At 51.8% G+C, this 26,398-nt stretch overlaps 8 protein-coding genes across 8 annotated transcripts; 4 read left to right on the top strand and 4 right to left on the bottom strand.

Annotated features, from left to right (window-relative positions):
* Positions 1-1,781: 1,781 nt before the first annotated feature.
* Positions 1,782-2,867, top strand: AYO21_09885 (hypothetical protein; the record flags this gene model as incomplete). The annotated part of the gene is made up of 1 exon (XM_022659814.1): positions 1,782-2,867. One exon carries the CDS (start codon positions 1,782-1,784, stop codon positions 2,865-2,867), a length of 1,086 nt encoding a protein of 361 aa, XP_022507910.1.
* A 639-nt stretch (positions 2,868-3,506) lies between these two features.
* Positions 3,507-4,107, top strand: AYO21_09884 (hypothetical protein; the record flags this gene model as incomplete). Its single annotated transcript, XM_022659813.1, has 2 exons — positions 3,507-3,611; positions 3,670-4,107. The coding sequence occupies 2 exons, from the start codon at positions 3,507-3,509 to the stop codon at positions 4,105-4,107; spliced, it is 543 nt and encodes a 180-aa protein (XP_022507909.1).
* Positions 4,108-4,437: 330 nt separating this feature from the next.
* On the top strand, positions 4,438-9,209 carry AYO21_09883 (hypothetical protein; the record flags this gene model as incomplete). Its single annotated transcript, XM_022659812.1, has 5 exons — positions 4,438-4,633; positions 4,688-4,926; positions 5,018-6,437; positions 6,926-7,329; positions 7,383-9,209. The coding sequence occupies 5 exons, from the start codon at positions 4,438-4,440 to the stop codon at positions 9,207-9,209; spliced, it is 4,086 nt and encodes a 1,361-aa protein (XP_022507908.1).
* Positions 9,210-10,302: 1,093 nt separating this feature from the next.
* On the bottom strand, positions 10,303-12,891 carry AYO21_09882 (hypothetical protein; the record flags this gene model as incomplete). The annotated part of the gene is made up of 1 exon (XM_022659811.1): positions 10,303-12,891. The coding sequence occupies one exon, from the start codon at positions 12,889-12,891 to the stop codon at positions 10,303-10,305; it is 2,589 nt and encodes an 862-aa protein (XP_022507907.1).
* Positions 12,892-14,096: 1,205 nt separating this feature from the next.
* AYO21_09881 (hypothetical protein) lies at positions 14,097-15,661 on the bottom strand (the record flags this gene model as incomplete). The annotated part of the gene is made up of 2 exons (XM_022659810.1): positions 14,097-15,317; positions 15,425-15,661. The coding sequence occupies 2 exons, from the start codon at positions 15,659-15,661 to the stop codon at positions 14,097-14,099; spliced, it is 1,458 nt and encodes a 485-aa protein (XP_022507906.1).
* Positions 15,662-16,694: 1,033 nt separating this feature from the next.
* On the bottom strand, positions 16,695-17,943 carry AYO21_09880 (hypothetical protein; the record flags this gene model as incomplete). Its single annotated transcript, XM_022659809.1, has 3 exons — positions 16,695-17,002; positions 17,063-17,492; positions 17,545-17,943. The coding sequence occupies 3 exons, from the start codon at positions 17,941-17,943 to the stop codon at positions 16,695-16,697; spliced, it is 1,137 nt and encodes a 378-aa protein (XP_022507905.1).
* A 777-nt stretch (positions 17,944-18,720) lies between these two features.
* Positions 18,721-20,326, top strand: AYO21_09879 (hypothetical protein; the record flags this gene model as incomplete). The annotated part of the gene is made up of 3 exons (XM_022659808.1): positions 18,721-19,689; positions 19,763-19,853; positions 19,935-20,326. 3 exons carry the CDS (start codon positions 18,721-18,723, stop codon positions 20,324-20,326), a joined length of 1,452 nt encoding a protein of 483 aa, XP_022507904.1.
* A 1,189-nt stretch (positions 20,327-21,515) lies between these two features.
* AYO21_09878 (guanine nucleotide-binding protein alpha-1 subunit) lies at positions 21,516-22,750 on the bottom strand (the record flags this gene model as incomplete). The annotated part of the gene is made up of 4 exons (XM_022659807.1): positions 21,516-21,709; positions 21,764-22,176; positions 22,237-22,579; positions 22,633-22,750. The coding sequence occupies 4 exons, from the start codon at positions 22,748-22,750 to the stop codon at positions 21,516-21,518; spliced, it is 1,068 nt and encodes a 355-aa protein (XP_022507903.1).
* Positions 22,751-26,398: the final 3,648 nt, after the last annotated feature.

The raw sequence follows: 26,398 nt of genomic DNA, 5'->3' as shown, positions 1-26,398 counted from the left end.
AGTATCTCTTTGAATAGGTATATCTTGAAGGGCTTCGTACGCTTGAGTCCGAAATTGTCGTCCGCTTAAAGGTGTAGCTATACACTCGCTGGTAGAGAGTTTTCTCTTCTTGATTTGCGGTGACTGTGGTGATATCGTTAATTAATCCGTACGTTGTATGACCTGCGATGATTGAAGAACTTTCCTTGGGTCGTACGGATATAATCCAGTTCCTTTCCAGCTAGTTTCGATATATCGAGGTATAAGAACCTGTTCTCTTACTTTTGTATAGTATTCAATGAATTAACGGCGTTATACGGGTTGCGTTTCGTTGTATCTTGATAAATTAGCGATCTCTTTTCTATATAGTCGCTTTAAAACTGAAAAGACGCCAACATCAAGAGGTTGAAGGATATGCGATGAATGTAAAGGCATATAGACTAACTGAACATTATTGATAAAGTATTCGTACATAAAATCGATCGAAATATGACTGCTGGCGTTATCGTAAAGAAGAAGTCGTACGGTATCATTCGTCTAAGTCTGTGGAAGGAAGATCTCTCGTAACTAACTGAGTCCGACTTGATTTGAAGTAAATGCGTTCTCTGTACACCGAAAGTGCCAATTCGAAGGAGTATTGAGTGGAAACTAAGTAGACTAAAGATCTTTTCCTTTAAAAAGGATTAATGGATCAATCGTACGACCATCCGCAGAACAGGCTTCGATAATAGTAACCCAATCGCGATTTTCTGGACTTTTAATATATGAACGCTTTATAGTACTTCGTCCGATCACTCGTTGATTCGTACAGACTCCCATTCTAAGACCATATTCGTCAAAATTCCAGATATTTGTCGTACGAATAGAATATCGAGTAACGACCGCCAAAAAGTGATCAAAAAAGGCTTAAAGGGCTTTAGGGGAAGTATTCTCGGTATGAAGATATTCAATCTTCCTCCCTACCTTTAATCGTACGTCAGGATGACGATTTAAGAAGCGATTAATCTAATTAACACTAATTGAAGAGTCTCCTCCTAAGGACTGAGAAATAAGCCCTGCGAACTCGCGAACTTAAGCGAAAGAGGGTGGAGCGCCGGCGATATCTAGGTCGATAATCCATCGTATAAGAAGGTTCTCTTATACGGGGGATAGTGTTTGTTGCTCTTCTCTTGCTTCTTTTCGTGTACGCCCTCCTTTTAATCGTCGTCCGAGAGTGTCTCGACTGACACCGAACGCAGTCGCCGTTGCGCGAATTGAGGGATAGTCGCTACGTTGATACGCGTCTAACGCGTCTTGAAGGATTCGCTCGTTCTCGGAGGCCATGATTCTATAACTACAGAAGAAAAGGAGAGTAATTGGGTACGTACGAATGAATGGAATGAAAGGTAGTGGGTAATGGATGGCGCGTTCCACGGTGACGCGTTACACGGTTGGCGCATTACAAGGTGGTCCGACTTACCTAATCAACTCGGACATCTCAATTAAATTTTCTGCTAAATAATTCGCCTCACGTTCAAAATTGGTGTATTGTACCTTTGTGAGCTTCTCGGCGACTGATAGCGTCTCTTGTTAAGATATCAATCTTGCGGTGGCGTACCAAAAAGGGACAGCGCACGGAGGACTTGGACTGCCGCCGGCGGGATTTCCGAACAGAACACGGTTACTCCAAATCTGGGGAAACCAGGGAGGATCACTCGGTACATACTAGGTCGACCAAGGCCTGTTGTCTGCTATCTTGACCTCGTCGTTACTCGCAGGCGACCAATACCATAACATTGACCCGTCTACATCGCCGCATCTCCATGTCTCTGACCACGGCACTTCGACCGGTCGCACTCCCCTTCGGTGCGGGCCAAAGGCGCGATAATGCTTCTACAGACATCAATGCCCAAAGCCGACCCTTCCGTCACGAAGTCAGCTATCTCAACCTCCATCGCACGCTCACACGATTCCAACAATTGATCCTCCTCACGCCTTCTCCTTCCTCCGACGCCAGCGAACTGACGCCGCTACAAAAGCAAGTTCAAGCCGAATTGTGGTCCCCCTTGCCATACCATCGCACGAAATGGCTCCACAATATCGAGGGCGCCCGCACACTTCTTCTCCAGCTAGAGCGAAAGGCACAGGCGATTCGTGTACAGAGGACAAAATACGAGGCCATTAAAGATTTGGCGGAGAAGAGAGCGGTCATCAAGAAATTGAGGGGTCGTATCGAGGAGATTGGGAGGGAGGTTGAGATGATGGGCCCGGATGAGTGGAAGCCGCCCATTGTCGAAGACGGAGGGGAATCCCTCTACGACTTTCTGCAGGCGCATGTGCAGACGCGGTCACATACGTCGGCGGCCGAGGGTCAACCGACCAAGGAGGGGGCGCAGGATGGTCCGCTGCTCGAAGGAAAACCCGTCAAAAGTGTCGAGGAGGAACACCCAGGGGGACTTGCACAAAGGGAGAAGGACACGAGAGAAGAACTACTTGGCCCTTCGAGTCTGCGGCGACGAGTCAAGGGACAAGACAATACGAGCAAATCTGAGGCACAAGCTAGCGGAGTCTCAAAGCTGGCTGGGACAGAGCGATCACTGTTGGATTCTTCGCGTGTGCATGAAGACATTACAACCTCTCTGGTAAACATGGCAGCCCAGCTCAAGCAAGAGCAGAGGAAGCTTCAGTTCTCTCTGGAACAAGACAAGGGCATTCTAGGACGGGCAATTGAAGGACTAGATGTCAGTCTAAGCGGGATGGAGGCCGCGAGCAAGAACATGGCATTTCTGAAACGCATGAGCGAGGAAGAAGGGTGGTTTGGACGACTGAAGCTGTACGGCATGATCTTTGCGATGTGGGTGGTGGCGTTTCTGCTAGTGTTTGTGTGTCCCAAGTTGAGGTTTGGATGAGCAATAGCAGCGATGAATCTGTTGCACATGCCCAACCATACATACACGCAAAATGACGACAACTTCGACGAAGCCAGTTCAGAGATTTCTTGCCGCAGCAGCAAGTGCCTGACGATCTTCATGCCTGCAATGCCTGCGGAAAACACCGAACACACCAATAAGAAGAGGGAGCAATTCCTTGTCACGGGGGAATCTTCGTGAACCTTGGATGAAATCGGAGTAATCAAACATCGAGATAGGGCAGGTGTGGAGGGCACCATTCCAGAGTGGTGATGGGTGGCCGCAGATGGTGAGATGGGATTGCGTGTTTGTGAAGTGCAAATGCGCATCTTGATCTTCGGCTCCACCCAACGTTCGCCGATGACGTCGATGGCGGGCCACAGAGCCACCTTGGCACAAAGCACATGGCCTCTCGCGCCTCCTCCAACTGCGCTGCACTCAGTGTCGTGCCTGCTGAAGCAAGGTTCACCATCGAGGCAAACAGACTGCAGGTCCCGAGGGGTTGCCTATAAATTGTGCTCTGATCCCGGTTCATTCTTCTTTCATCCGACCAACTCTCCATCTCACACCAAACCGCTATTCAACAGCCACTCTTATTGATACAATCACCCAACACCAGAACAACTTACAGTCTTCAATATGTCTTCCAGCGACAACACCTCTTCCCTCAAGTCCGTTGTGGACACTGCCACTGGCTACGTTCAATCTGGTATTGCCGCTGTGACTGGTAGCACTGGCGACAAGGTGAGTCTTTTGTCATCGTCTTGTCGATGCAAGCCCGTCTGCTTACACGATATTTCAGGCCAAAGCCGAGGAGTATAAGAATAAAGGTGCCGCCGAGTCTGACCTTTCCCACACCGCCGCCAAGGCAGGCCCCTTCACCATCAGCTCTACGGGTGCTCCTGCCAAAGACAATTCCGAACGTACTCAAGGCCAATGGGATCAGACTGTTGGTAGTGCCAAGGAAACCATTGGCAATCTCGTTGGCAGCGAGGATCTGAAGCAACAAGGTCGCGAACAGAATTTGCAGGGCCAAGGGAAAGAGGCTAAGGGTCAACTGAGTGACCTCGGAAAGGGCATCAGCGATCGTACCCAAGGAGCTGTCGGTAGTGCCGTGGCGTCCTTGACTGGTGACCGCTCCGAGCAAGCCAAATACAACGAGATTCACGATGAAGGAAAGACCAGACAGCGCGGGGTCGAGTTGGATCTTGACAAGCAAGCCGCCGCTCAGCAGAAATAGATTGAACTGACAGCAGTTACCGATACGGATGCTGCAGCAGACGACTGATGGGGCGATGGGATATGCCAGGAAGGTGCGCACGCACGAGCGTTCCTAATGACGCCTTTGTATGATTAGTCTTAGCTTTATGATACCCCCAAATCCAGTTTCAGTCTACAGTGGTCTATGTATCATGCTCGACATGAAGCATTTCTTCTCTGACCCCCGCATTATGTAATCTCGCTGTCGAGGTCTTGGCCAATAGCAGGACGACCAGGTCCCAATACCAGAATCGCACCGTATTCGCCATCCAAACTGTCAGGAAACATTCTCGACTGGTTTGCTACGTCAATGGCAGGCGTGCCCCAGAAGACACTCAATTGGCTTTACGATGTATTGAAACGTGTACGAGATCACCATTGCTTATCCGTTCGAGTCTACTTGGCTAAGCGCAGACAGGAATATCACGACCCGAATCGAACGTACTCAGACCTTGCCCACGTCCTCGCCCGCAATCCGAGCTTTGCTCCTCGGACAGATGTTTACAGTACGTCGCTTGTGCCTAGAAAAGGAGGATGATATTGATAGACATGGCGCCCAGCATTTGAGAATGGAACGCCCGCGCTCCTCTTACAGTTCAAGGGCACCATCCCCGTCAACTTTAGAGGAAATACATATCGGTTTCCTATAGCGTTATGGGTACCGCATGCCTACCCTTACGAGGCGCCCATGTGCTATGTCACTCCGACGGAAGAAATGATGATTCGGCCTGGTCAACATGTCGGCGGAGATGGGAGAATATATCATCCATACCTGGCGCATTGGAGGGAACATTGGGAGGTAGGTTCAGAATCGAGACAACAGAAGAACTGGGGAGGGAGCAAGGACTTCTGAGACAGCTTTGATCTGGCTGACGGAATGCTGCGTATAGAGGTCGAACATACTCGATTTGATGTCCATCTTGTCCGACATTTTTGCCAAAGAACCACCAGTTATGTCCAGGTCACCACTTCAGCAACAGAGACCAGTACTGCCAAACCCTCCACCAGTGCCGCCTTTACCGAGGGAGATACAACCACTGCCGGCTTCAAATGTCCCAGGATCAAGCCCTCGTCCGCTTGCGCAGCAATCAGGCGCACCCGCCCCTCCACCTCCTCCGCCCAAACAACCTGCACACTCTGGCGTCCAAACTCCCGATTCAACGAGCCCAGGGGTTCCCGCGACTTCACGACCTGGGCGCTACGATGCTCCACCTCCTCTGCCACCTCACGCGCAAGGGCCTGACCAAAGGGCGCAACAACCACACGGAAGTGGCAACATCCAACGACCAGCCAGTGGTGCGAATTTCGTTCCTCAACGGTCCAGTGGCCTTCGACAGTCTATGTCTCCTCAACCTCCCTACCAGCAGCAGCAACATCCACAAGCTGCGTACGAATCCGCGCCATCTTCATACCCTCCTCAGCCGCCTCTGCCGGGTCAACCGCAGCAATATCTGCCAGCGCAGCACCATCCTCCACCTAGTCAAGGTCTAGGCCAACTCCCCGATCGCGTCAGACCACCGCCCACAGATCAGTATGGACAGATGCAAACACCAACACCATCACTTCCCTATGGTCAACCCCCTGGGCCACCTTTCTCGCAACAGTATCCAGTGCCACATGTACAATCGATACCGCACCAACCTTATCCAACACCACATCAACAATATCAACCAGCTCCTCAACCGGCTGTTGCGAAACAGGCAGCGACACCCAACCTTCTCGACTCGCCCTTTGATATCCCGCTGCCGGCACCCAATCCCCAGTCGGCCGACAACATTCCAGCCCCTCCTATACCGGTCAATCCAGAAAAGGAAGCTCTGTTGACGCATCTGTCTCACTTGGTCACAACGTCTCTCCACCAACAGATATCCCAGAACAACTCGGCATTGGCGCCGTTGGCTTCGCAGTATGCTGCTATGCAGACAACTATGAGCACTTTAAGCAGCGAATTGAATAACCTGAAGGCGTTACATGCGACAGTATCTAGCAATATTTCCGTTCTTCAGGCCTCTCTGACCAAGGCCGATCAAACGATATCGTCAGCGCACACCCGCGCATCCAAGAACGACATTCCGCACGTGGATGAGATGCTCACGGCCCCGACCATAGTCGCGCAGCAGCTATACGATGCTGCGTGCGAGGAACGGGGCATTGAAGCCGCAATCCTGTCTCTTCAAGAAGGCTTCGTGCGGGGACGCGTTGGGAGCGACATCTGGGCAAAGAAGACCAGAGAACTGGCTAGGGAAGAGTTTAAGCGACGGTGGATGGTGAACAAGGTGGGCAGGGGAATGGGACTGGACCTTGAAGCAGGTGCTTACGGACGATAACCAAGGCGCCTTGCCATCGACTGGGCTGGCCCATGCTGGTAAAGCGAAAATATCCTAGACACCGAGAAGTCACCAGGGTCAAGATACATTTGGACAGAAGAAGATTGGTTGCGATGGCTTATCTCTATCCTCCAGATATGATCGGCACCTTTCCTATAGACTGCACATCTGCTGCCTATTATGTTCCCTCATAGAATCCGGATCGGTAGAAAGAATGATGAAAATGAGGACATGATTGTTAAAATTTCTCTGTACTCTCCATGAGAGGATCCATTATGGAGCTGTTGGGTGGCTGTCTAGCTACTCGGTAGTCATTCGGGGCAGGTTGTTCAGCCTCGCTCAGCCTCGCCATATATACAACAGCCTTGGCAGCAAAAGACCAGGCGACAACGCCCGAACTGCGCCACTTTCAAACACTACTCCTCAGCCCAATGGACAGCACTTTCGCACCTGCTGCCTGATGCTGCTAAGCGATCAAAAATGTCGAGAACCATCTCAACTGCCACTTTTCTCCGTTGTTCTATCTTTTCGAAGCCAAACAAAATAGGCTGGTTTGGATCAAAGTCGTCTCGGAGACACAGCTTCAACTTTCAAAGGTCGTTCTGATGGAGGACAAGGATGCATCGACCCGGACTCAAGATCCACCTCCGTACAAACCGCTGAACCCAAATATACGAGAGATCAGGCTGATCCAATTCACCCCAATTGTATCTCCCGAGACTACTTCGGAGGCCGCGAACACTGTCGCATTCTCTTGCTCTGTCGATGTGTATTCATTAGACGCGTACACTGAGGAATACACTGCGTTCGAAGCTCAAATTGAAAGCGAATGTTCAGCTGCAAAGAAATTACAGGATTGGAAATCATCGCGTCGTGTATGTTCAGTGGCTCTCGCGGCTCGAGCCCCAGCTCTAAATATCCAACACAGGGAGCATACGCTGCTCGATTTCGATGGGGTGATTATGTGGCCATGTCTCATACATGGGGCGAGAAAAGTTTGTTTCGTCGGGTTTCGGTCAACGGTCGAGTGATCCAAGTGTCGCTGAATCTCGTCCAAGGGCTCACAGCCCTGAGTAAGTATCCGGCCATCGCTAGCGGCGGATTGAAAGTCTGGAACGACTTCCTTTGTCTTGACCAACAGAACAAGGATGAAGTGCAAAGGGAGTTGAAGAACATGGCAACCATCTTCTCAACAGCTTACGAGGTTGTGGCTTGGATTGGTCCTGCCCTTGACAGGGATGGGCTAGCTATGGTCAAACTTGAACAGATTGGAGCCGACTCCAAATCTGATGAGGAACTGTACGAAGATATTCGCTCCATGAGCCCCGAGGTATGGGCAGCACTCGCATTCTTCTGTGAGAGAGAATACTGGCGGCGAATGTGGGTTGTCCAAGAGTTGATTTTGGGAGGCCCAGAGACTGCCCTGCTCTGTGGCAACGACTCGGCGCCTCTACATGCCATGTGGCGGCTAGCGGCCGTGATCGTCAATAACGCTTCTACAGCTCATCGCCAACTTGCTTTGTCCCTCGACGAAGGGAACAGCTATTACGGCGATCTCCGACACAATACCCTCTCCGTCTGCTCGAGACTAATATATCTCCGGGGTATCGACAACTGTCTGAGAAAAGGTAGAGATTGCAACATCCTTCGTTTGCTGGACATATGTCGAGGATCCCTCCAACAAGATGCTCGTGACAAAGTGTATGGAATTCTTGGGTTGCTGCCACCACAAGTGACATCGCTCATTACACCCGATCTCGACAAGACAGCACACGAAGTGTACACAGACCTTGCGAGATCCACTATCCGAGGGACGAAGCGGCTGGATCTTCTGCAAAATTCCAGGCTTGATGCCACACACATCAAATATCCCACTTGGACTCCAGACCTGCTCATCAAGAATATGTCACATGCTCTGGGAACCCCAGGCATTGTAAATGCAGGTGGGGACCTTGACACGGTGCCAAACTTTTCTGCCGACGGACGATTTCTACACTGTCAAGGTCTTGTCATCGATGTCATTGACCATCTGACACCGCCTTTATGGCCACTAGTGCCAGTAACTTCTGAGGAGATCGAAGAATCGATTCCGCTGTCAACTTGCTCTCCAGGAGACATGTCAGAGCTCAAGGTGACACTCTGGAAGACTCTTGTTGGTGGGAGTGCTAACGGCGACTTCGATTCGCCCGCTGCTGAAGAATATGCTCAAATACTGGAATTCCATTGGCCACAGATCACCGACGAGGACGAGATCCCTGACGTTGCAGCCGGCATCATATCGGAAGGCTGGTGTACCTCCGATGAAAAGCAAGACTTGACCACATTTCTGCGCCTGCTGCATCGTGCTAGCCGAGACTTTGACGTCTGTGGACATGCTCTCGATAGCTTTTTCGGCCATGCCACACCACTCGTGAATGCTTCTGCCGAAACCAAGACGTCAAAGTCACAAACGATCAAGAAAGCGCTTCGTCAAGTGGGTAACACCATGAAACGTCGCCGCTTGGCTGTAATGAAAAATGAGAGACTGGGTGCGGTCGTCCGTCAAGCGCAACGAGGTGATCGTATTGCGGTGCTGCGGGGCTGCAGCACGCCGCTTGTCTTGAGACCGTCCAAGCTGCTGCCATCGGATCCTGGCTTCGAAAACATGGGAGATGCTGAAACATATGCGGTCGTCGGAGACTGCTATGTCCATGGCATCATGAACGGAGAAACAGTGACGGGAACAGAATCTTGGGACAATATCGTGCTCTGTTGAGCTGAGATGAATCTACCGCGGTTCGTCTTTTGACAACCAACTACCTGAGCACTCAAAATGATAGAGAACTCAAGAAGACCACGCAACTTTTTAATGACTCGTAAAACCGCATGTCCAAACGCTGGTGGCGTCTACGAGGACGAGGACTCACAGGCTGTCGCTGTCAGACACAGGACCCGTGTACGAGGGATCTTTAGCTTACCTGGTATACCTATCCGGTATGTTTGGCTGGGTATCCTACCTGTAGGTTACATATATACTGGGGGAATGTACATGCTTTGGGCTCGTCATGTTTATGTATTCCATTTCGTATTGGATGTTTTAGCCTGGGCAAGGTCGTGTCCATGGCGCGATCAGCATTGAGGTCTCTTTCATGTCCAGCCTTGGTTGTTGCCTTGTTCCTTGGATACTTGCTGCTACCAAGTCACCATCCTCGTTGCCGTGTGCGGCTGCTCAGCCTGTCTTTCTCTATGACCTCCGCCGCCACCGTCGTCGTCATCATCACATCGCCAGTGCCAGCCACAGATCCTACACCAACTGTACTACTCCACTACTCCCTTTCTGCCAATCCGGCCGCCGGAGTCCCTTGCACTGTGTAATTTCCAATTCAGCAGCAACCGGTAATGCGTTCTTGGCTCGAAAGAAAGAGAGAAAGACAAACCCATCCGTCTATCTGCCTGTCTTTCTGTCCGCCTGCCCCTCTGACCGACTTGCACCTCCATGTCAGGCTGTCTCCATCTGTGATCTGCCAAAAGCTGCGGACGCGGATCCCCCTTTGGCTGCTGTCACCCCGACCCCTGTGTCGAACCCATCGTCTGTCCTTTGCGATAAAAGTCGTGGTTAGCTCAAGACATTCTTATGTCGCCTGCTGCTTGATTCGTGTTGGTGTTTGTCTTCGCCTCACGATTGGACTCTTACCCGATTTCTTTTCGTTCCGGCCCGAGACCTCTGCCCCTTGTTTCTTCATCCTACCACGCCATATCACGCAATGTCTCCATACCATGTCCCACAAGCGACACGAAAAGAGAGCCCCAACGAGATGCAGATCTCTGCCACATCACAATCTCCATGCAAGCGTGTACGTTGCACTGCATTATAATCCGAAATCCATAGGATCAAAGTCTTTGTTCTCCTCGAATCCATTTGTCCAGTCGCATGAAACGCCCGGACCGGCAGTGCCAGTGGCAGACACAGCTGTTCCCATCTCAAAAGATCCGTCGCCCATGGTGATCATGTTTGTGTCTGTCGCCGTGTCATGGCTGCCACTGTCGGGCATCACGAACCCTTCTGGGTAGCCACTCGTGCTGACGGCTGTGTTCAAGAGCGTGCTCTCAAGTCCCGCGGCATTTTCACTCCCGCCGAGAGGCATACAAGTGTCCATTGCCGCAGGCAGAAACATGTCCATACCCATCATTTCACTGAACGTCATGTGACCAGCGTCAAGGAGGCCGATATCTCCAAACAGCGTGCCTGCAGGTGCATCTGCCATATTGTCCCAATTCATGTTGGGGTCATAATCCACCACTGGTGCGCCGAGAGAACGAAGCTCCTCTTCTGTGCGACGATTGGTCTCCGCGAGAGTCTCGGATATGGTGTTGGGACAAGACCCAGTCGAAATAGGCTGCTGCGGTGTCGGTAGATGTGATCGCAGTGCGGCTGGGGTGTCATATGCTGGTGTCTTGGTCGAAGATTGTGAACAAGACTTTTTCCGTGCCGACTTGTTTTTGGGAGTCTGTGAGGCTCGACCATTAGAAGTCTGAGTATTTTTGCGCGGGGTGCCAGAGCGAGGAGAACTGAGGGACGCTTTCGGGCCAGCTCGCGAATGTGTGGAGCGGCGTCGCGAGGCGGGAGTCGGAGTGTCTGGTACTCGCTCTCGGGCCGCATTTGGGCTGTATCCTAACAATTGCTGTTGTCTGTCGGCTCGGCGATGCAGACTTGCTCGTCGGCCTTGTGCCTGTTGCGGTGGCTGTTGTTGTGAGTTTGATGCACGGGAGTGCGACAGTGACTGCTGGAGTTGACCATGAAACTGGGTCTGCCCATGCATGTGCAGCTGCGGCTTGCTGTGATGTTGAATTTGACCACAAGCTTGGGTGTGCGGATGAGCTTGAAGCTGGGCTTGGTCAGGCATTTGATGTTGAGTTTGCATGCCCAGCATTGGTTGATCCTGGTCTGGCAACTGAAACATACCAAGGTATGCGCTTTCAGCCTGGGCATTAACAAAGCTGCCAACTGTAGACGGACCCTGAGTGTTGTTGGTTTCAATTCCATCTTGGCTCATGTGCCTGGCCTTGCGCTTTTTCCCAACCACAAAATCTTCTTCTGCCTCATTCTCAATCGCCACCATTGTACCACTGGGCAAAGGGACCGGGAACTCGAACCCGGTATAGCGGGCTACCGTGGATGGTGGTGGCGACGGATCGGTACGGTCTCGCTCGAGCCATTTGAAGTCCCTTACGATATCGTCGTTGAAATGTTCTGCCAAAGTCAATCCCATTGACTTTGTTGTTCGTGGTGTGTGTTGGAAGGCCTGGTGCGAACCGAATATGTCCATACGGGCACGCTTGGCTGATGGTTGCTCGGCGGACGAGGAGCCGTAGTCGAGGAAGCTGCTGCTACCGCCACCGCTGCTCAATAACTCATTCTTCACATTTGGTGTATTTGGTGCGGCCGTGTAATTTGTAGATACGGTGCGGCTTCTTTGATAAGCCATGAGCTGCATCTGGGTGTTTGTGAGTGACGAGTAACCTGGAAGAGCGGGCATACAAGTCGACACGCTGCCCATTGGAAGGGGTTGGCCAGGTGCTGGACTCGGAGAGTAAAGAGATCCCATCGAGACATTGTCGCCTGGAATCTGTTTCGCTGATGCGGAAGCAGGAAACCCAGGCATTTTGAAAGGACTGCCCAGTTTCTGGGTTGCCGGTGTATTCTGCTGAGGGGGCGAAGACCGTGAAATTGCCTCCGTGTTTGTAAGAGCATTTCCACCACTGCGCCTCTTCACGTTTTCTGATTCCTTCTTGAGAGAGGGGCTGCGAGGATGAAAATCGGCAAACTCTGCTGTCCTTGGTATCTCAATCGGAGAATTGGACATCGCCTCAATCAGCTTTTGAGAAGCGGAGCCAGGCGTGGCAGGTGAAGTAGCAGGTGCGGCAGACACATTGGTTTTGGGTGTGCTGAGGATGCCCGTTGCATCAGCAGCGACAGCATGAGAGGCTGTGCTGGCTCCTGCTTTCCCACTCGGCTCGTTGATAAGGTCTGAAGTTGCGGCCATATTGGACCAAGCTTCGTCGCCACCTTGAGTAGGGCTTGGACCTCTTTCGATGTACGCTTGCAACAACATTGCGAACTCATCATCGTCCGACTGACCAAAGACGGTGGCCGGATCTGCATCAGGAACCAGGCTTCCAAAGACATCCTCCAGTGTGCCGTTCGTCACATCATTCACATTGTCAGGGGCAATGTCCATCGCAGATTGATACAGCTGTGACGGATCACCGGCTACAAACGGGTCGGCCATGTCGGTGAGATATGGATGACCGTTTGCAGCATTTCCAGCTGACCCATTTGCTGTGTCCATGCCGTTTGAGTGTATATAAAAGGTTGACTCTAGCCTTGTACTCGATGGAGTAGTTGCTGGAGGGTCAAAACTGAACTGGTCGGAGTTGTCAAATTGCCCGAGATCCATCTTCGAAGGTGCAATGTGCACGTGACCGGGGATGAGACTGTTTGTAGGCTAACCATACGCAGAGATCAAGGGATAGTACAGGCTAACGATACAGAGGAAAACTGGGGTAATGGATGAGAGTTTGAAGATGAAAAGATTGAGAATGAGGGAGGAACGGTCAAGGACGGTGAGAAGAGCGACGATCGAAAACAGAATCAAACAAAATGCTCTCACCTGACCATGGTCACGGTTTGCGAGGTGTGGCAGAACCATCACATCACATCACATCTGCTGCAGGACAATAACAAACCCACCTATTGAGCCATTCTGCCAGACCTGTTTTCACACCCAGCCTCTTCCAGCAGGGATGATGCTGACAGTGAATTGAGACATGACCAGCCTCCTCACACCGCGTTTATTGTGAAGATTTGGGTGAATATGAATATCGACTTCAGCCAAGACCAGCGAGCCAAGGGTCGTATGTATGTTGTCGAGCATCGTTCGATTTGACCTGCAATCAATGCAGTATGTCGAACCAGCTCAACTTGAAGACATCTTCATCTTGTTTTGCATTACATCCGGGACAACCGAAGCAGGCACACACCACGATCCCACAGTCTGACTTGATGAGTCGGCCATCGCGGGCATGTTATCTTCAACCCACCTTGCCAGTCCTCCGAAATCCTACAACCCTGCATTGCGAAAAAACGCGAGATGGAGGGCTTTTCATCGCCGTGAAGCTTCTCAAATTCTCTTTCTCTCCAGGAAGAATCGGCCTTTGTTTGTCTTGCTTTGGAAAGAGTATCACGCCAGGAACGCGTGGCGGGGGAGGGATTATCATCAGAATTCGGGTGTCCGACAAAAGAGTTATACAAGAATCACGTCGAACGACTCTGAACAGGCTCACGTTCATTGTGGAAGATGCTGTCTGACATTTCATGGACATTCACATATCAAGAGGCAATTGAGAATGAACTTGAGTCTGAGATGGAGTTTGGAGTGAAGTCAATCCGGCAGATCTTCGGACTACATACTGCATCACGTGCCTGAGATCACGTGTGCAACCCCTTTTTCATACATATCCCTTGAGACCTTCATGCAGTGATGCGTCTGTTTCTCTCGCGTCGTGTCGACAAAGTGCCTCCGAAATCAGGACCGTTTCTGTGGTGCACGGGGATGCCATAATCTGTATACACAGCCCCTGCAATACTAGTGCAACCCGCACATCAATACGCGCAAAGACCGCCTCCCGCATCCTCCAGATCCCAAGCACCCGCCATCCCCACAATCTGCGGTTCATCAGCGTCCAGATTCTCGGCACGAGTGATCCTGTCCTCGAATGCAATCTCGGCGTCAGCTTCCGTGCGGCGACCTCCCATGAGCAGTTTGCGGGCCCAGGCATCAATTGCTGGCTCGCCAGTCTCGTCCCTCGCCTGCTTCAAAAAGGGGATCAACGCCGTGCCACCAGTCCCGCGCATTTTCTTCTTCTTCTGCGTCGAACCTGCTTCTTCAGGCCGGCCATAGCGAATCGAGGCTATTCCTGTCCCGCCCCGAGGGATTTCATCAGGGCTGCTCTCTCTCCGCGTCCTCGACATGCTCCTCGATTCTCGGCTCTTGACAATAATGTACCTCGAAACCATCTGGATGTGCTTGTCTCGAAGAGATCGAAGCATGGCGAGACAGGCATCATATGACACTGTCAACTGTTGATTCGATTTGTTGTACTCGACAAAATCTCGGATATTTGCCGCTCCTTCCACCGCTTGAAGGAACCTTCGGTGAGGGCCAGGCATATACTGTCTCATTTCGTGGATGAAGTTATTTCGGGGCTTGGGGGCGGCGCCTGGCTCGGCCTCTGATTCTGAGGTCTCGTCCTTTTTCGACCCGGTAGGCCTGTGCTCGACCCCAAGTACGATGTCGAAGAATTGGATCAGGCTACTTTGCGCGTTGGAGCCTCCACCGTACTGCCGCCACGTTGACTGCCTGCTCCCATCATCGTAATATACGCCGCGGGGTAGTCCGGCATCTTTCATGTTTTTACTTCCGGCCAAAAAGGGTCTTATGCGGTGATAGAAAACGTGTGGATCGCAGCTGTCGTACATCCTCACCAGCAGCGTGCCCAGCTCATCGAGCGTTTGAGCAACGGACTGGAGGCACTTTGTAACTGTTTCCACATCGTTGTCTCGAGCGGCTTGCATCGCCTTCAGCAAGAGGGGTATTGAGGGGCCACCTTTTGCCTCCATAGCCACGCTGACCAAATAAAACCATTGTTCGTCCAGCGAACCTGTAAAGGTGATCAAAGTGGACAGATTTTCCAACGCAAGATTGTCGGAAAGGAAAAGTGGCTTCCAATTCCATAGAACCAGCCCGGCGTAAGTGGCGACGGGAGGGAGTTCAAGGTACTCGGAGACTTGTAGAAGAGGGTAGGTGATCGATGGTGGCAGTCGCTATTTAAGCCAGTCAGCATTTTCTTATTCCACGACGCTGTGTATCGACTTGCCTCTAATGGTTTGTCCCCACCCCAGATGTATCCATGTGCCAAAAAGGTCAAAACACTGTATGCTCTGCGCCACTCGGTGTCGGTCTCGAGGTGGACTGCGGGGATGACTGGTAATTTATCGATGACTGCTCTTAATCTTTTTGACAGTAACAATGATTGGAAGTTGTTGATGATCCGCTCCCAGCGATCATAGACAGGATGCGACAGACACTGCAGCGGCAGCTCTGACGGGAGGAAGCCCCGCACTGGCGAGATGCCATAGTCTTCGACACAAGGGATCGGAGGAAGCATTGTGACTGGGGAGGACGCTTGGGTGAATGACCGGAGAGTAATTACTCGCAGGGCGCAAGGCTGTTGGATCTGCTGCTCGGCGGGTCAATGCCTTGCAGGATAGCCTTGTTGACTCGTCCAAGTTGGAGAACAGAAAATCGTGAGGGTTGGATTGCCACGAGGATCCTGCAGGCTTTGGGTGATAAGTAGCACACGAGACCAAGATGGTATTGGTCAGCAGGGAAAGAAAAGGTCACGAGATGGAATGAAAGAAACGAGGAAAGATGCGCTTAAGAAAAAATAGTAATCTAGACAAGAAACCTGGAGCAATGGAAATATCGGCGCAGAGGACAAGCCCAGCCTTTCGGGTAGAATGCGGGAGTCACCGGACCAAGTTGGGAGCACACAAACAACAATTGAGGAACGGCCAGGAAAGGGTACCGGCAAGAGTGATCTCATAGATGATGCAACGGCAACCCAATCATTAAATTCTGCACTCAGCGACCGACCTCAAGCCCGGCTCGCAGGCTGAGGCGAATGTGAGAAGTGAACGGGAAAAATTATAAACAACGTTGGCGAGGGGGCCGGAGCTCGGATCTCGGAGGTAGAACAAAGAGAAACGAATTTTCTTTTTCCGGTTGGTTCGTCACTAGCTTCTTGGCAACTGCCAGCACTGCGCGCGAACACTAGTCACGTGATACCCCATACCTCTTTAGGTCACCTCGGTTTGGAGTAAGCAGCCTCGCTAATGAAAGATCCCCCACTCGTTGTGCTACTCGTCGACCCGAGTATCCCATTCTCCCCAGGTACATAACGTGATAATTCATCTTGACCGGGGATCAACCCCACAGAGCACATCCCACTCGCTTCTTGCATTAATCCTGGGCACTTGCTGACTGATCGCCTCTTATACCTGTTTCCACCACTTATGCAGCCTTGCGTGGCAACAGGAAAGACTCGCAATTGTCAAATCGGGTTGCTCTGTTCTAGGCAATGCCATTGGCACTCAGAATCTGCTGCAATCGACAATGATGTATGGTCTATGTGAGCATGACTATTCATAATAGTTCTGCACCTTCAAGCCCTTGAATTCAAACGCGGTTCCCTCCCGCTTGTGAATGACGGTTTTATCGTGGACATCCTTGACCCGCGCTCGAACATACTCCGTACCCGTTGGAACAGGTCGGTTGGGATCCTTGTCCTCTTCAGTGAGAAGGCCGAGGCGATCCAGAAGAGGAGAAGGCACCGGCTTCATGGGTGTCTTGTCACCTGGGCGACTGAAATACAGCAGTCCGAGACGAGGCGTATTCAGCTGATCCTTGGGAGGTGTAACAACACGGTGGACGGTCGACTTGATGAAGCCTGTCACATAAAGTTAGTTGATATTTCCTTTCAGAGACGAGTTCTACCGGGCTCTCTCACCTTTGGTCAGGAAAGTCAGGGTATCGGCGGCGTTACAGGTAATGCCTCCTTCGACCGGTTTAACCCATTTCCACTCTCCTTCCGGAGTTCGAATCTGCAGCCCAGCAATATGCTGCGAGAACAGCAACGTCAAGCTGCCAAAGTCGGTATGGCCGCCCTTGGAGTAAGCCTGGGCCTTGTCCCATTCCTCCTGGGTTCTAACGTTATAGATCATATACCGGAGGTGATCATCCGATAGCTCATCATAAGCGTGAGCGTCTACCAGGTAGTTTTCTGGCAGTTCAAGGATGATCGACATCAGGACAAAAAGCTTGCGGGCAACTTTATCCCAGAGTTCACGATGGAAACTGCGGATCTCCTCCCAGTATTCCTGCGTGATTGGGTGCTTGGGGACATCAGCCAGGGCCGGGATGTCTTTGGGAATATTGAGCTGTCACACAGTAAGTTCAGGTTCGATCCCGCACCTGGGTTGGGTTACTTACCATTTCAATGTTGTCTTTTACACCAGTGTCACCAATCCATCGCGAGTTCTCGCGATATCCAAAGTACTCGCCTTCGGCAAAGTTGCAGGGGAAAAAACGTTTCTCCTCCAACGGCTGCTTGAAGAACGTATTACCAATGCTGAACTGGCGAAGGACCTTCTTGTCGTCGATGCCAGTGTTGGTCACGACCCAGAACCCGACTCTAGTGAGGGCGTCATAGAGCTGCTTCGCAAGTTCTTGCTTGCCACCGGGCTCATCGAAGCGCGACAGGTCAATGGTCGTCAGGGGAGCCCAATCGAGCTTCTCCGTCGTCTCTGACGGTCGGACCCATGGTTTCACAAGGACATGCTTAGAAACATCGGCTTGAGTGGCCGGTTCTGCAATTGCTGACGGAGCCATCTCCCTCAATATTCAGCCTGATGTGCTAATTTCTAGGACAATATGCAGGGTTTGGTCAAGCGAAGCAACAGATACTGATGTCCTCTACGGAGTACTTGACCGAAAGGACAGGGAATGTCACCAGACATATACCTGGCTAGAGGATTGCGGGGTTTGTCGTTGTGTTTTCTCCCATCCCTCTTCGGTATGAAGTCCTGATGTATTACTCTACACCCAATTACTAACTATGGATATATGCAGATGGCGTGCTTTTGTACTAAGGCGACGTGCTGTCTCCCTTCTCCGACATCAACCTCGTGATACCCTGTGTATCCCCATCAAACAGATGAATAACTACACATCGATTTTGCTTAAAGGTGTGAGGGGAAGCTTTCTCTTCCGCTGTACCCACAAGGGAATGTCCGCCTTGACTATCTCAAGCAACGCCTAAGCTTCCGGCGACTTATATCCAAGAGGTATGTCGCCATACCCCTTATCGTGGTGAAATACACCGCCAATCGCTGTGTCAACAGCGCGTATAGGACGCCTGAGGTACCGCAGTGGACAACGTTACAGCAGTTATGGGACGAGGCCCGACGGATTGTTGACGTCTTCCGAGATGCTCATGTCGTGATGATGGACAGCAAACAAGACGGGTCTACGCGAAAAGCTTTGGTAAGGTTCGCCCCGAGCTCCTTATTTATAAGGTCGTCCTTGGATGTGTGATCTGCGGAATGGACAGAGGCCAGACAAACGGTCTTGTCTCTATCTCTTTTTTCATCGCTCGAATTCGGGAGAATGGCAGCGGAGAAAACCCTGGGTGACACGTTCACCCACATCGTTGCCGAATCACCGACTCCGAGTGAGAGGGACGTTGTGTTCGAAGAAGGCGACGAGGCTTTCGAAAAGAAGGTCCTGCGTAAGGTCGACTTCTGGCTCGTCGGGTTCTACTCGCTGGTCTACATCTTCCGAGTCATCGACTCGTCCAACTATTCCAACGCCGCCATCATCAACCTCGAACATGGCACGGGCATCAAGAAGCAGCTCGGCTTCGACCCCTCTCAGTGGGCATGGACCCTGTCCATTTTCTCCTACAGCTACATGGTCTTTGAGCCGACCAACACCGTGCTCCTCAAGACCTTCCGTCCGCGGATATGGATGTTCGTGCTGATCCTGAGCTGGGGCATCTGTGCCTGTTCGGTGGCTGCCGTGCAAAACTTCCCGGGCATGATGTGTGCCCGCTTCGCCATCGGCATGGCTGAGGCAGGGTTCTACCCGGCCGTGCTGTACCACATGGACTTCTGGTACCGGCCGACCGAGATGCCGTGGCGCATCGCCTTCTTCTACTCGGTGGGCCAGCTCTCCAGCGCATTGAGCGGCCTGTTGGCCTACGCCATTAGCTTCATGGACGGCCTCGGAGGCCTGCCGGGCTGGAGATGGCTCTTCCTGCTCGAAGGACTCCCGGCCATCATCCTCGCCTTTGTCGCTCTGTGGGGACTGCCCGACTATCCCCACACGGCACGCATGCTGAACGAGAAGGAGCGGCTGTTCATCGAGCGTCGTCTGGCGGACACGGCGCCGTCGGGCAAACGCCACAACTGGGATTGGGAGACGCTGAAACAGCTCTTCAAAGACCCTACCGTCTACACCTTTGGGCTGTACTGGATTGCTCACGGTATCGGTGGCTTTGGTATCTCGTACGCCCTGCCTACCGTGATCTACCAGCTCGGCTTCACTGGGACGGCAAACTCGCAACTGATGAACATTGTAAGGAGAAATGTCCCCCTTTCCCCTTTTCCTGCTGAAGGTATACAACTTGCTGACCAACCCTTCCAAACAGCCACCCTACGTCTGCTGCTTCTTGTTCCTCAACACCGCCGGTAACCTGATCCATCGGAAATACATCCGGCCATGGACCTGCGCCGTTGCAAGTACGTGCAGACAGAGATGAACTCTCTCTCCTTTCCCTCCCTAGTTTCCGTTCGAGCACTAACCTGTCGCTTGTCCCACAGTCGAAAGCACCACCATCGTCTGCTACATCATCCTGGTCACCGTCCACAGCCCAGTTGTCAAGTACATTGCGCTGATCGTGGCCGTCTCGTGCGCTGGCTCGGCCTACCCGGTCATCTGGCCCGAGCGTATCCGGGCGCTCGAAGGCACCGTCGCCGCCGGGATCGGGATCGGGTTGACCAACGCCTGCGCCCAGTGGAGTGGCATCGTCGGCCCGCACGTGTACTCGACCGTGTTTGGGCCGACGTACCACAGATCCTATGTCATCTGCCTGTGCATTCTCGTCGTGTCCATCCTCTCGATCCTCACGTCGTGGTTCCTCATCGCACGCCGAGACAGGCAAAGGGCCGCGTTGGGAGCGATAGAAGAGAGCGTTGTGCCGCACGGGAACTGACAGGCTGGCAGACAGACTTGCTTTTCCCCCTCATCACGGGAGACACTAGTATGGGACCGGCATCAATATCCATCCATGTATAGCACGTATATAGATTAGAGTCCGACACTCTCCGTACTTCGCCGAATGATACATCCTGTGATAAAAAGCCCCTTTTCTTTATGCGTGATGGCTGGTTCGCCCGCAAGTGATGTCGATTCGACCGTTTGTTCAAGCGAGTGCCTCCTACCTGGGCCTTACAAGGCTACCCTCTGAGAATCATCAGGGCACTTTCGGTGAACGGAACTGTGCTTCGTATTGGGACGCTGATTGTTTTTTCCGATGCCACCAGGCTCTCTGTGGGTGAAGGAGATGTAAGGATCGTAGAGACCCGCGAGTGCTGCCGCTCGTCAATACCACAAGTTTCTCCCCGTCCGTCCACGTCGAACCAAAAAAGTGAAAATGAGCAGTCAATCACCCACCGCAATGAACCGTCGAAAGGAGATGATGGCATGTAACAATGCCTGCAAGATTCAAGCATATCCAATCCAATCCATTTCTGAGAGATTTACAGTCATTCACGTCTGCTTGCCTATGTCTTCTTTCGGAACGGAGTGATATACAATGACCGGACTCTTGGGTCCGAAGGTCTAGTTCAAGCAACTCCTGCATCACCTTCCTCTTCATAGCCACTCCACTTTAATCTCAATATCCTTTCGTCGTCCGTCCGTCGCTACCCCCGAAAAAAAGAGAAAAAGAAAATCTTCAACTTGGAAAAGGGGAAAAAGAGTCGCTTGCTTTGGCGCCTTGAAAGGTCCTCCGTACATTGTTCATGAGTACAGGAATAGGATGCATGCGACCTGCGAGGAGGCCGCTCTGCTGAAAGACAGCGAAAGAAGAACCAAGTAGCTCGATCGCCGAGAACTCCGTCATCTTTGGCTGGCGCCGGATGGGGCAAGAGGATTTGCTCATCTCCGAAGAAAAAGAATGTGGAATTCGAAGTTAATTGCACTTTTGGCGGGAAGTGTCGAAGTGGCGATTCTTTGCCATACTTTGATCAAAAGAACTGGTAGAGCCGTTTCCCCCCTAGTAACGCCGGTGGTATATGCAAGTCGTGGGCAAATCGAAGCAGTAACGAGAAAACGCCATAGGGATGCCAATGATCATCATATGAGACCACACATTCGAAGGTTCTCTTGGATGATGATATCTAGAAACTGTCAGAAAAAGCAAAATCTGGGGTGATCAAAGAGTGCTGACCGTTGACCGCGCCCATCACGAATCTTATCTGTGTGGTATCTGTGGCGCAGGTAAAGTGCGTGTAGATCTGCTTGGTCTCTGCCTGGTTGAGCGACACGAACCGGTTCAAAATATAGTCACAAGCAGCGGCGTAATCAGGACCACCTGGGTGTAAAATGTCAGCTGATGCATGCTTCAGTTGACGAAATTGTAACGCACCTTCGTAGTCAGGGAAGTAGTTTTGCATCGGGCTTACGGGCAACTTCTCCTTGAATCTGTCGATTTTATTCAAGAACAGGATGATGCTGGTCTTGATGAACCACCGGGAGTTACATATGCTGTCGAACAGTGTGAGGGCCTCTTGCATTCTGTTGACAGTCTCATCTTCAAAGAGCAACTGGTCATATTCTGATATGGCCACCAAGAAAAGAATTGTGGTGACGTTTTCGAAGCAGTGAATCCACTTCTTTCGCTCAGATCGTTGCCCACCCACGTCAAACATGCGATACGTAAGGTCCTGGATGATGAAGGTGGTCTCGGTGATACCGGTTGTTTTGACTCGCGATCGCAGGACGTCTTGGTCATTGGGAAGGTAGTCGTGAGCGGCGATGCGGTCAATAGAATCGAAATAACTGGCGCAAAAAAGTCAGTGGAGGTAGTGGCAAGAGGATATGAGGGGACCAATGACTCACTATCGTGCCGAATCGTTCAATTGATACTCTCTTGATCGTTTAAAGCATTCCTGGACGCCAGCATCCTGCCACAGGGCCTTGATAGCTGCGCCCACCTCGGGTGGCAGGCTGTCACCTTCTATCTGTGGTGGCTGCATGAAGATTGTCTGGACATGATATTCGGCGCGCTGGTCGTCCAGGGGTAGCTCGAGAGACTCCATGGCCTCCAAAATGACACGCATGGACTGGACGGTATTGGAGTAGATGATTTCCTTGAACGATTCGCGTTCGTCGCGCGAATAACCACCCTCATGAATGAGTTTCATCTGCTTCAGAATTGTTGACTTCCCAGATTCACCGGCACCTGAAGTGTGGTTAGACCAAAGCTGAACCCAACAGAACAGGGAGTCCGCATACCAAGTAGGAGCATCTTGATCTCATTGCGCTGGGCCATTTTGTCCCTCTTCAGCTGATTATCGATCTCATCATTTCTCGCCTTTCCGGCGGTATCTTCCTTGCTTGCACCACACCCCATGTTTGGCTATCTCCAAAAAAGAGTCTCGAAGTGATAAGGTCGAATCCGGGGGTCTTGGGGGGACAACTGAAGTTCAACTCAGTTAGTAAACGTCTGTGCTCAAAAACGTCGAGAGAAGATGCGCATTTGAGAACGTCCTCCGAAGATTGTAGAAAGGCGTACTTGCGCGTCACCTCCTCGGATCACTCACCTCCGCTTCAAGCTTATGAGAGGTTTGTCAAAAATGAAGGCTGGTGACACGAACGTGACGGAGGCTGTGAAGTGAGGAATCTGAGAGTGCTAAGGTAGAGAGCCGAAGGCGATCGGCGCGCAAGGCGAAGATAGGACAAGGAAGAATGGACGTCGATCACTGATTTGGGAGGCGGCGGGTGGAAGTCAGGCACATCGATCTCGCTGGGCGAAGCTGGGCAGGGAAAGTATATGCGCTTCGAGACTCAATCTCGAACGAAAGGAGCCTTCTCCCTGTGGATTCAGGTTACTCCTCCAGGGCGCGCAGACGAGACAAAGAATAAATGACAATATTGTACAAAGGGGAAGTCGGATTGAGGAAAAATGATGGTGGTCGGGGGTGAAGATGAATCGAAGTGGATGGTTTGGAAAAACGGGGATAAAATGGAGAATGATCAATCAGGTGCAAGGAGGTGAGAAGGTTAGCGCAGTTTTGACTGCAATCAATGAGGATGGGTGGACAAGCGAAGCAGGGAAACCGTAGGTAGGGGAAAGAAGCAGCAGCTAGGGTTATTACTTGAACTAGGGGAGTGGTTGAGTGGGTAAGGGTCGAGAATGGGGGGTGTTTTGAGAGGGGAGGAACAGCCGCCAGTGAGGGAGCACCAGGAGGAAATGCCAGGCTCGTCAGATAATAATCGGACAGCTGCACCACCCACAACAGCGAAGGCGCAATCCTTTGGCTTAACCAGGGACCCTTTTTGGGCGGGTTGTTTGACCTGTGCAGCTGTTTTTGCCGCCTAAGAGCTGGTTGGTTATTGGGACTACTGGGCCTTCCCAAGCACAAAGGGCTGCAACGAATAGGTACTCGTAGTGGACGTCGGCCGGGCTTGAGTTAATGTTTAGTGGCGCCCGGCATCGCGCGCCCCTTAGCTGTCCAAGCTTACCCACACCGTCTCCATTGGGTGCCCACTAGTGGCTTGTCCATCTCCAGTCCCCATTGACAGTCCCAGACGAGAAAGGGGAAAAGAGTTTTATTTTTTACAACAGACGGAGTCTTGATGTGGGTGGCTTTTTGCAATGCACAAAATTCAACTAGTCAACTCCCCAGTGCCAGTGTCTGACTACTGTGTGCTACTGCCACGGAACCAAAGGCTTTGCCAAATATTAACATTTGGGTTCCACAGCCCGCGTCCAGCAAAGTTCGATGGTCCAAGGTGCTGGGTGCGCATCCTCCAGCTGCAGTACTTGTACCTAGGAAAAGGACGGGTCCTCCCAGCATCGAGCGATCATCAGCCAAATGGCTTACCTACTCAGGAGGTACTGTATTTCTTCATCTCGCTCCAAGCAATGTCTCTTCTAATGCCTTCACTAGATCGCCCTTGGATCGCGGCGCTGTTGTCTCAAGCCCTCGGCTCTAACCCACTGAGGCCAACTACAACCGGGGTCTCCCACACTCACCCACCACTTGTCACCTCCCTCTCCTACCTCCGTCACCCTGGTCTCTTCACTCAAGTTGGCTTTCGACCGAGACTGGGATCGCCCACTTGGTTACACCCGCCCAGACCACTTTCGGATATCCGTCGTCTTGCTGGCGCAGGGGCCGCGTCCGAGCTTCCGGGTTGTTTACGAGGAGGAGCACACTTACTCGTATCTGCAGATGAAGAATTGTATCGCGAGGATGACCTCCCAACGCACGAAGAGTGGGCACAAAGGACTACCCTTGTTGGTGCTGGGACCTTCCGCTGCGCAGCTTGGCCTGATATAACGTCTGCCCTACCGAGGAGTTGTAATCATCGTCGCTAGGTCACCCCTTTGTTCGTCGCTTCGGGTCATAGCGCCCTTCTCAAGAAATCTAGTGCGTTCCATGAAAGCCCTGGAAATTGCGACTTCCTGGTCTTTCCTCAACCAAATATCCGCTCTCGCAAGTCAATTGACGGCAAGACTGGTACGACTGGGTACGAGTGATTCTATGTCTCAAGCCAGATGCTTCCTCTATCAGGTGATGGCCCCCTTCAGGCACTGGGAGGATTGTTCCCGAGCTCGCTGAAACTTTATCTTGACACAGATCTGTCAGAATTCAGGTACGGGGCACGGGGTTGTGCCGCTACAACTGCTAAATAGCACCAACTCAAGCCAGCCGGTACTTGGATGTTTCTTCCAGCACATAAAGTTCATCCAGAAAACTTGATTTCCCTTGGAGGTTCGTCTTGCTACTATTGCTTCCAACGCAATGGATTTGATTCTCCTCGAATCTTGTAGCCAGCTCGCCAGACGATCAGGCCAGGGTGTCAAAGCTAAAACCTGCGTCTGCAAGCCCAAGTCCCAGATTTACGGAAAGCAACCAGGCCACCCCCAGCGGAGAGGTCGATCTGGACCTGTCTTCGGATTCTGCGCTCATAACCTGCATGCACAAATCAAGCGACATCCTGCGTCCTTGTTTCACATGTCAGCTGCAGTTCTCCTATTGGCGCGTCAGACATTTTTCCCTCACAGTGAATACTACGTACCAAAACATCAAGCACTTGCAAAGTGACAGCTTACGGAACGGGGATGCTGCTCGTACAGACTTTGACAGTCACTGTGGACCCTCACTCAGGCTTTCTTTCTGAGGAAGGCAAGTCAACTCTGCCTCCCCGATTTCCACCACTTTGAGCACGATTATTCGTCCGCCTCCTTAGTGTTGCTTTGTGCTCTGCATTGCCGATCAAGTGCCACAACGCATTTGCCCGAGAGTACCATCAAATCATGTTCAGAGGCGCTCCCGCAGCCTCCGGACTCGGCGTCCTTTTTGTCCGTCACATTCAGCCTCTACATTGCCCAACCACCCTTTGCTCTTGCTTTTTCCGTCAAAACCTTCCATCTTGGACCATCACAACGGAGAATGAGAGACCGGCGTGACTCAATTAAGGCAGAGAGGAACCCACCTCGGCCAGAACAGGCACTCGAGGATCTGCATCTTGGCGCCACCAGTTGCACTAGGAGTACCAGGTATGTGATCGCTTCTGATCTCGAAAGCCCGAATGAACCTGTTGCCAACCACTCCCCGAAAACGTCTACCGGCATTGTGGCCTGTGACATGGTCGACTGGAACCGACTGTTGCTACTTGATACTAGCAATCTGTGCGTTGTCATTCGGACTTCGAAACCCCAGAAGTATCACGTACAAGTTTCACGGGCTTCGAGTCGAGACCAGCGACAGGCTCTCGTTTTCTCCATATAATAAAGTGGGTATTTACTCGCATTTGCGCTCCGGCAGGGAACCTCCGTCAGACGCGACGATCAATGAGTTTGGGAACAAACTTAGATACCGAGTCAATAAGACAGAATAGGTAGGATTGATGCTCTGAATGGGTCACGTTTCAAAGCTCCTCCTCTATTTTCGCCAGCTCCCTGAACTCAGCTTCTGGAATCTGCGCACCAACTGCAGGTGAGCCGTTAGCAAATGTCAACTTAGAGAGGATCCTTTCAACCCGTTCCCTG

This window comes from Fonsecaea monophora, assembly GCF_001642475.1.
Source record: "Fonsecaea monophora strain CBS 269.37 chromosome Unknown Scaff104, whole genome shotgun sequence".
Taxonomy (NCBI): domain Eukaryota; kingdom Fungi; phylum Ascomycota; class Eurotiomycetes; order Chaetothyriales; family Herpotrichiellaceae; genus Fonsecaea; species Fonsecaea monophora.
Note: the sequence above shows the minus strand (reverse complement) of the source record. Positions and strands in the feature narration are given on the sequence as shown.